At 40.1% G+C, this 9,348-nt stretch overlaps 2 protein-coding genes across 3 annotated transcripts; one reads left to right on the top strand and one right to left on the bottom strand.

Moving 5' to 3' along the window:
- Nucleotides 1-348: 348 nt before the first annotated feature.
- Nucleotides 349-3,322, bottom strand: dnajc30b (DnaJ (Hsp40) homolog, subfamily C, member 30b). Of its 2 annotated transcripts, XM_071496476.1 has the most exons (2): nucleotides 2,187-3,322; nucleotides 349-646 (listed from the first exon to the last, which is right to left on the bottom strand). In XM_071496476.1, exons 1-2 carry the CDS (start codon nucleotides 3,317-3,319, stop codon nucleotides 559-561), a joined length of 1,221 nt encoding a protein of 406 aa, XP_071352577.1. In that variant the 5' UTR covers nucleotides 3,320-3,322; the 3' UTR covers nucleotides 349-558. The 2 variants fall into 2 exon arrangements, with proteins under 2 accessions (XP_071352577.1, XP_071352576.1); XM_071496475.1 differs by lacking the exon at nucleotides 349-646 and having other exon boundaries at nucleotides 1,953-3,322.
- Nucleotides 3,323-4,022: 700 nt separating this feature from the next.
- Nucleotides 4,023-9,341, top strand: bud23 (BUD23 rRNA methyltransferase and ribosome maturation factor). Its single transcript, XM_071496835.1, has 12 exons — nucleotides 4,023-4,195; nucleotides 4,348-4,385; nucleotides 5,282-5,377; nucleotides 5,931-6,013; nucleotides 6,951-7,047; nucleotides 7,153-7,249; nucleotides 7,345-7,395; nucleotides 7,482-7,567; nucleotides 7,806-7,851; nucleotides 7,949-8,010; nucleotides 8,417-8,506; nucleotides 8,692-9,341. Exons 1-12 carry the CDS (start codon nucleotides 4,148-4,150, stop codon nucleotides 8,744-8,746), a joined length of 849 nt encoding a protein of 282 aa, XP_071352936.1. The 5' UTR covers nucleotides 4,023-4,147; the 3' UTR covers nucleotides 8,747-9,341.
- Nucleotides 9,342-9,348: the final 7 nt, after the last annotated feature.

Here is a 9,348-nt window from a genome sequence, read left to right as displayed (position 1 = left end):
ACTGAATCAGATTTAAAAATCATAGTTATAACTTCAGTCAGTTTAAAGACTGATAACATAATCCCAGACAGTGACCTGGTTTCCTGCTCTAATTTGTCGCATTTTCAGTGAAACTGTACGAAATAAACAGATACACTGTCGACAAGAGTATGAGACGTCCAGGACATATGTCAGTTTCACCCCACACCGAGTTAAAACCGAGCCGCTCAGGCCTCCAGATGTAACCCAGAGATCATTTTGAGATGCACAGACTCCCTCTAGAGGTCAGCCCTTATAATGCTGCGGAAAAACAAATGCTGGGTAATTACAACTACACATTTACTATGACCATTGATAAATAAAACTAAATTAAAACAAAGAAAAATAATGTTATTTTATTATATTTGCTCAAATACCATTTCCTTTACACAAACAATTTAAAATTTCTAATGATACACCAAACATAATGTGGCATCCTGTATGTACATTATATACATGTATACACATTTAAACATGTGCATCAATCTAATAATAGCAAATTATCTTCAAAGTAATTCTCAACATTACTCTTAGATTTCTCTACGTTACAGCAGCAGTGTGTAGGTGGAGGTGGAGGACTTGTGCGTTGTTCAGCATGTAAAGTTGTTTGGCCTCAGACGTGTCACTCCTATTAGAAAGTAAATGAAGTAATAGGTTTAGACAGTAGCTTCACAACTAGTAGAACAATTGCTGACAGCACAAACACTAAACCTACATGTGCACGGTACATCAGATTCTCTAGTTTTCTCCTTCAGACGGTGCAACATCTTTATTTTATAATAAATAAGATGTTAGACAGTACATGAAATGTGAAATATGATATCTTACCACCCACTCACTGGGTGCTTTTAGGATTCCTGAAAGAGCTCCGTGCTCAAATCATAATTCCACTTGTCGCTATGTGGTTTGGAGATTTGCCATTTCTACTTGACGTTACAGTTTTTTTAATCTGTCACTCCTTTCTGGATAAACATAAAGTTTCTTTCAGATCCAATGCTGCTTAAGTGATGGAGGACAAAATCCACAGACCTTATTCTGTGCAAAAATATATAATATTATATTATATGATATTAATTTAATATTATTTATTTTATAGTAAGTTTATCTGATGGTTACATGAGGCTTCAGCAGTCTATGTTAGACAAATTAAGTGGATAACAAAGTTACAGTACTTTGTATTAACAAAATCGCAGTACTTGTACTTTTTCTTTCCCTGCACTGTTTCCAAACTGAGCTGCTAAAAAAGGCTTTATATCTGGAGGATATACACTTGATTTGTCTAACACAGACTTCTGAAGCCTCATATTAACTGTAAATAAAACTTTGGAGAACATTTTTGCATTGATGGGATTTTGTCCTCCATCACTGACAATGAAAGCACATTAGGAGAGGATATCTTAGTGGCCAGGGTGAACAGGAGGATGGTGACAGTAGGGCTGTGCGATATAGCCTATAAATTATATCACAATACATGATATATGTCAATATTTTCAAATCTCCTTTAAAACGGTTCAGAAATGTTTGATTTAACCATTCGATGCGTAAAATCACAGTACAATGATTCTAGTCCCTGGAACATTCGTCAAAGCATTCGTCTTTACTGAATATACATTAGTAGTTTCTTTTGGAACAATTTTAAATTTGCATGCAAAAAGGGGGAAATCACAACCAAGTTAATTTGACTCCTAAAAAACACAGAGCTCAAAGCAACAACAAAGTGTATTAAAGAACAATCCCTGAGAAAGACATTTCTTTTCTGAACCAATTTGCCCTACGTGACTGTATGCAAAACCTGATTCAAGTCTCACATGGGCACCTGACTATTGTTTTAAGACAGACTTGAAAGATTGTGACCCTGTCCTTTAATACAGTCAGGGTGGAGGGGGATTCATCTGATGAGTGAAAGCCTTGCTGCTGCTTTAGAGAGCCAGCCTTTGTTTTTACTCCTGCAACACGCTAAAATAATCCTCGTCAACACCCAAGACATGAAAAACAGTCTGAGGTTGCACCGCCACCCCCTTCCACCCCGAGAGTCGTAACATGTAATCCCATAGGGACACATATGGTAGCTGCTTCTGTTTCAGGGCCTGCTGAGATTCACAAATATAAGCCCTGCCATGGCCACCAGCATCACCACAGTCACCTCCAACATTTTCCCCTGCCTCCACCTGCTCAGTTGCTCCCTCTGCTTCCTCTGCATGTGCTCCTTTCTGGCTCTCATGTCCCTCTCTCTCTGTAGCTGCTCCCCATAGTGAGCCCGATAAAAGGCGTCAAAATCAAACATGGGCCTCCCGCCTGCTTGGGAGAACCGCCTGGCTCTCTGTTGATGCTGCTGCTGCTGCTGCTGCTGCTGGTGTGGGGAGCCTGTGGATCTGCTCGTGGCCTCTTTGGAGGACGGTCTCCCTGCACTTTGGATGTCTGACTGGTTCAGGATGCCCCGGTCGTACTTCCTCCTCAGGCTGATGTTGCCCAGCACGGTGTAAGCCTCGCTGATCTCAGAGAAGCGCTGGGTGGCCTCCTTGCTCCCTGGGTTCTTGTCAGGGTGGTAAATAAAGGACTGCTTGTAGTAGGCCGTCTTGATCTGGGACTGTGTGGCACCAGGGGTAACTTTGAGAATGTCGTAATAGGCCGTCCTGCTTCTGTACAGCAGAGGGGCATCTTTTGAGCTCCCAGCACTCCTCCAGCTGTAGTTTCTAGTTGCTGTCGATGAATCCAGGTGTAGTTTCAGGCGTCTCTGTCCACAACCTGGCCTCTCTGATCCCTGATCTGCCAGAATGAAGATGGCAGTGCAGAGAGCACGGAGCTGCTGAGGGGATCTGAAGGTGTCAGGGGGGATGGAAACAGCTCCTCTGGTCCAGCATGTCATCCTGCAAGGTAGCAGCTTCTCCTGGAAGAAAGGCTGCAGCCTTGCAGCAAAGCTAAGGGCTGCATTATGAGCTTGGACGCGCTCTCTGATTTGACTGAACTCGACAAAACGGGATGAATCAAGCTCCAGAGACGTGGCACAAAGCAAACTCCCATTCACCGGTTGAAGTTTATGTTTTCTGGAAAGTTTCTCTGGTTTGCGCTGAGTTGTTCTGCTCTCGGACACTGGCTGAACTTCACGGTGATCTCGGGCTGACTCCTCTTTAACGCGGCTGTTCACCAGGAGAGACCCGGGACTGTCTCCGGCGCACACCGGTCGACCTTGGCTGTTCCTGAGGGCGGACAGTCGGTAGACTCCGCTCCCCAGTCTCTGACCGACCTCTGCCATTTTACCAAGAACAAGCCGGCGAGCAGCCCGGAAAACCAGCTGCGGCATCCGGCTGCGTCATCAGCCAGGAACCAATAAGAGTGAGGGTGTACAGGAAGTACTTACAGCCGACCAATAATTTTGCAGGGAAAAAGGTTGCGTCTTAATATCTTGGATAACAAATACATGGCAAATAATAATAATAAGAATAATAATAATAATAATGATAATAATAAGATCGGTTGTATTCATATTTTTTGCACTTATCTATACGTTACCATAGATTCTCTTAAAGATATTCCGTGTCTCAATTTAAATTGTGTAGTAATTTAAATTGTGTAATAAAGGACACTTCAATTTTCAATTTGATGTCATCCAATCTTTGAAAAGATATGGATGGTTGGCCACCATACATTTAAAGACTGCGCCAACTTCACTTAAAAACTTAAGTGTAAAAATGCCTCGACACTGTGTAAGATATGGCAGTATATTAAATCCCTTTTTTAAAACATTTTTATATTTATTCTTGTCCTTTTTCAGTTTTTAACCCCTTTTAACCTTTACCTTTAACTGCTCTTATCTATTTATTATATTATATTTAGTTATTATATTATTTTACTGTAAGATATACTGATTGATTTTTGCTGTCCTGTTTGAAGCACCATGTAACATATTATTATTATTATTATTATTATTATTATTATAATATGTAGTTTACTGGATGCACAGTAGGTGGCGATATCGTGTATTTACACAGGGTTGCTCGTATTACGCTCGACGAAGAAGAAGACGCCTCACATGTGGACCTGCTGCCACCACAACGTTTAGCTTGTCTATAACCTGATATTACTAATTAATTATTCGTCTCCAGACACAGACACACTCACAGAGAGGACCATGGCATCCAGCTGTCGACGGCCTGAACACACAGCTCCTCCAGATGTGGTGAGTCACTGGTCTTATTGTGTTTTTGTAGCTGCTAGGCTAACGTTGTTTTGGACCTTTAACTATCATATGAGAAGCGGCTTGAATGATTGTCTAAAGTTAACAGCAGCGGTGTGTTGAGGTTTTAATTTAATGTGCTTTCATCTCCGCAGTTCTACAATGAAGAGGAGGCAAAGAAATACTCCCAGAAGTGAGTCTGGATGTTATACTGTTCACTGTGCATTGGAGTAAAAGTACAGTGTTTGCCTCTCAGCTGTGGTGGACTAGACGTGGACAAATAACAAAACACATCAGAGAGGTGTTGATTCAGTTGTGTGATAATTTTGGAGGACGTAATTCAGTTTTATGTGTATCGCTTTGGATGTCATGCTCTAGTTTGTTTCATTTGGTTTGTTTCATTTTCTGCAAGTCCATGTTTTCCATTGCATCGAATCATGCTTTTGTTTATTTGTTCATTTTCTCGGTGAATGTGTGGAAAAGTGTGTTATAGGTAAGTTATTTTTGGAGAGAATAAAACTGAGCCGACAAACAGAGCACTGCCGTAATCCACAGAAAATCAACTGGCAACTTTTTAGATAATCAACAAAGTCAGTTTGTAAAGCCAGTCATCACATTTGTGACGTCCCAGCCTCACAAATGTGATGATTTGCTGGTTTTCTCTGTTTTATATCATCGTAAATGGAATCGCTTTGGTTTATCGACTGTAGGTTGGACAAACCAAAACATTTGCAAATGTTAAGTTAGGCTTTGGGATCTTGTGATGGACATTTTTCATTATGTTATTACATTTTTATGCTAAACAATTAACAATTGACAATGATTAATTGAGAAAAGTATCTGCATTAGTTACAGCTCTAAATCAATATGTTGTTCCTATAGTGTTGCGCAGTTGGAGTATTTTGTACTGGACTATCAGTAACGAGCTGCAGAATTCCCAGTTTTATTCTGTGGACCTGCTGCAGGGTGATAGTTGAAGAGAGATTACTAAATCCAACATCAAATCTGACTGCACTTTGCCACGTGTGAAGGTTGAGTGTCTTCACATGAGAATGCCTTTACACTGTCAACAATTTTGTTGTCCCACAGCTCTCGGATGATTGAGATCCAGAGCCAGATGTCAGAGAGAGCTGTCGAGCTTTTGAACCTGCCAGAGGGACAGCCATGCTTCCTGCTGGATGTGGGGTGAGTGACACTGACTATGTTTACATTGATGTCACTATTAATCTGTTTGAGACAAACTTCATCGCTCTTACAAGTTTTTCTGTTCACTTGAACATAAATAAGATCTCAGAGTAAACATAATCTCATCAAGCCATCAAGCCAACAAGCCATACTACTGTTTTCTTATTATGGGTGCATCACTGCTGGGAAGTTGTGGGGAACACATACCATTCAGTTTCTACTTTAATTAATAGTTGGAAAAAGAACCTCTGTAAATACAGTAGTTTTCCACGTACCACAACGGTAGCAACATGGCAGAAACATGGAGTTTGAGGTTGTCTGATGTAATGACACTACAGAGGAGTGGTGCTTTTTCTACTGTCTGAAAAGGTGATTATGAAAAAGCTATATTTGAAGTGATGACACATCTGGTAAACATCTGGTGGTTGAGAATCTCTTCTTCTGAATGTCACCACTGTGATTCTTTTTTATTCCAAGTTTTAACATCAGACCTTGTAAGATCCAGAATAACACAGTGACCTTGTATGTGTGATGTCTGTCCTCTGTCTCTCAGGTGTGGCTCTGGTCTCAGTGGAGACTACCTGTCAGAGGAGGGACACTATTGGGTTGGAGTCGACATCAGCAAAGCAATGCTGGGTTAGTCTGACACTGGTACATCTGAACAAACAAAATGGAGCTAGTGGATATACTTATATAATTTTGATATTATACTAAATGTCATCTGGGATTTTGGTGATCTTAATAATGTGACCTAGTTAAAATGGTCTTAAAAGTTAAATCACAATTAAATTATGTAACTTTCTCAAATGGTTCAACTGAGAAAAACTGAACAGTTGGTACCTCTACCTGCTCCGTTGTCATATTGATATCACTGATGATGATTTCTCAAAACCCTGCATGTCATATTTTAGGAGGAACATTAATAGTTTCTCCTACAATATAGTGGTAGAAGTAGAAAGTAATTCCAAACAAACCCTAAAGCTGCTCACAGAATCTGGAACTTGACCAGTTATAAGAAGAAAACTTATTCCAGTGTCCCTATACACAATCCAATGATAAGTCATGTGACTTATTAATCACCATAAATATTAAGTACAAGATCAGTATAAAAGATCATCATCATCATCGTTTTAATTACAGTATTGTGTTGAGCGTCAGTCAGCACCATCTATTGTAGGGGTCCAGTTCACATTCAATGATTAATAATCATACTAAGATTTATTGTTATAAACAGCTTGGAAGCACTGACATAAATGGGATATAGTGTTGATGTATTCATGTACATAATAACCGGTGACTGGTGTTAAAGCTTTCCATGTGGTATTTAAAAAGTCTTAAATTTGAATGAGGTGAAACTACGGTACTCAGTTTTTGCACTTTTGACAAAAAGCAAGACTTGTTTTAAGTTTGATGCTTTTGCATATTAAAGAGATCAGAGCAGAGATTTCTCAAAAAATAAAAATAATTTCTCATGTATTTTTTAGGGTGTGTTTGTTATTATAAATGTAGTGGAAGAAGAGATCTGGATAAATTGCTGAAACACTGATCAAATGTAATCTTCTTCCTGTGACAGATGTTGCACTGGACAGAGAAGTAGAAGGAGACCTTTTACTGGGGGACATGGGCCATGGGATGCCTTTCCGACCTGGCACCTTTGACGGTTGCATCAGGTGAAAGACGAAGCATGTTGGTGTTTAAACCAAAAAAAGAAGAAAAAAAAAGAATTTTCCTTGGATTAATTTCAGATTTTTCATTTATGCTTTACCCCCTGTCAGTATTTCTGCCCTGCAGTGGCTCTGCAACGCTGACAAGAGGACACATAGTCCTCCAAAGAGACTCTATACCTTCTTTAGTACTCTCTACTCTTCTCTGGTAAGATTTAATCATTCTTGTTGACAAAAATTTAGACGTCCATAAATCACATTTTACAATGAAGACCTTAACTTTTCTTGTGCTCTGTCTTTCAGTCAAGAGGTTCTCGTGCAGTTTTTCAGCTTTATCCAGAGAACTCAGAGCAGGTGAAAATTTGCTGTGAATGTCAAATCTAAAGTTTTTTTTCCAGATTCTCACACTTACCTTCAGTCTTCTTCTTCCCTCTCTAAAGCTTGAGCTGATCACATCGCAGGCCATGAGGGCAGGTTTCAGTGGAGGCATGGTGGTGGACTACCCCAACAGCAGCAAAGCTAAAAAGTCAGTACCTATCAGAAGCGGGGCTTTTATTTTGACATGTTGAGCCGCAGCCATCTGCAATTGATTACTCCTTAATAACCTGTGAAATTAGTACCAGTGTACTTACAACGCAACATTAATTAGAACAGGACGACGTCCACATTGACTCACATATTGTCACATTAGCCTTGTGATGGATTATTACACGTTAAAATGATTGACCTTTTGTCTCACACACTCGCACTTTGTTTATTTCCAGGTTCTTCTTGTGCCTTTTTGCCGGAGTAACAGGAGTCCTTCCCAAAGTAAGAAACAAAGGAGTCAGCATTAGTGGATATTGTGGACTGTTTGATTTGTTTTTGCTACATTATGGTAACTGTGCTCTTGACTCGTTCGTTTCAGGGATTAGGATCAGAAACTTCAGACAGAGCTGTTCCAAACCAGGTCCAGTATTCAGGACAAAGGTAAAGACAGTCACACACTAGGCAGATACTGAGTGTGTTCACACTGAGGAAATAGCCTTGTTACCCTAATTTACTTTGATTAGGATAATCTCTATTTTGTTATCGAATTGTATTAAAACAACTGTTTTAGAAATATCGCCGTTAGCAGAGTAAGCAGGTCTTGGCTTTGATAAGTGCAGGCTCAGTCATAGCTGTCCAGATGAAGCCAAAAGACCAAGAGAAATCTAAAAGGGTCGTTGTCCTGCCTGACTTAAAACACTGTCAGGCAGGTTTTCCTCCCTTTCACATAATGAATCAAGTCTCTCCTCACACAAAGAGACTGGATACGCGACACTTTTTGCATCAGACACAGAGTCTGGATGAGATTTGTCACAAAGCTAATCAGCTACACTTTGTCTTTGTGCAGATGCCGGTTCAAAAACATGAAAGGCAAATCAGCGAAGAAGGGACGAGATTGGATCTTTGAGAAGAAGGAGAGGAGAAGAAGACAGGGGCGGTAATAAATAAATTGATTTATTCATTATCCTGTGCTGAAATTTGTTCTAAATAATACAATATAATTTAAAGTTTATCTGAAACTGAATCACCTCTGATTAGTTGTGTTTTGTACTCCTCACTGACACCTTCTCTCTCTCCTTCTCTCTCCCTCTCCCTCTCTCTGCTGTGTTTGATGGCCTGCAGGGAGGTTAGAGCCGACACAAAATACACTGGACGGCAGAGAAGACCTCATTTCTAGCTCTGACTCATGCAGCTTTGCCTTCATTAGCTCTCGTCTGCGCCGCCCCGCACACAGTCAGCCACCTCTGGAGCCGCAGAGCGTTCGGGCTCTGTAAATTTCTCAACTCTTTAACTCAAGTGGAGGAGAGAGTGAAATGCTATCACAATCTATCATTTTTATATTTGGTCGAGTCTTCGCAATTTGCTGAGGCTGCACTCTCCATGTTCACGCCAGCTGGAACATATGAAGAACACATACAGACATGTGGACAGCAACACTGTCATGAAGTTTTTTATAGATTATGAAATGTCATTCTCCACTTCTGATCAGCCGTTTATTGTTTTATCTGCAATATTTTCTCAATTGAAACTAAACAAAAAAGATTTTTTTTTAAGCATTTGGCGCACTGTTTTTTTTTGTTTTTCATATGCATTTGTGAAACTGTCACTGAGCCACAATCCAGTGTTACAAAAACTGCTCTGTAGAGGGTATATTATGTGCAAAATGACTCACTACATATACAACACTCTGGTAATTGTGTATGATGCTCCTGAACAACCCTGCAGTTCATTAAGTTAATGAAAATTATAAATCCATCTATACTACCATGCAACTTCTTG

The sequence above is a fragment of the Trachinotus anak genome, unplaced genomic scaffold (assembly GCF_046630095.1).
Source record: "Trachinotus anak isolate AG129_WGS33_773 ecotype Australia unplaced genomic scaffold, CSIRO_AGI_Tana_v1 ptg000014l, whole genome shotgun sequence".
NCBI classification, from domain to species: Eukaryota; Metazoa; Chordata; class Actinopteri; order Carangiformes; family Carangidae; genus Trachinotus; species Trachinotus anak.
The sequence above is the reverse complement of the archived record's forward strand: the minus strand, read 5'-3'. Positions and strand labels throughout refer to the sequence as shown.

Bases quoted from the DNA above. Each gene is read 5' to 3' on its own strand.
- bud23 (XM_071496835.1), top strand. From the start codon at position 4,148: ATGGCATCCAGCTGTCGACGGCCTGAACACACAGCTCCTCCAGATGTG. The intron at 7,250-7,344 runs GTAAGATTTAAT...TCTGTCTTTCAG, and splicing joins GTACTCTCTACTCTTCTCTG to TCAAGAGGTTCTCGTGCAGT. The intron at 7,852-7,948 runs GTAAGAAACAAA...CGTTCGTTTCAG, and splicing joins TAACAGGAGTCCTTCCCAAA to GGATTAGGATCAGAAACTTC.
- dnajc30b (XM_071496476.1), bottom strand. From the start codon at position 3,319: ATGCCGCAGCTGGTTTTCCGGGCTGCTCGCCGGCTTGTTCTTGGTAAA. The intron at 647-2,186 runs GTGGAGGCAGGG...ACTTTCTAATAG, and splicing joins CAGAGGGAGCAACTGAGCAG to GAGTGACACGTCTGAGGCCA.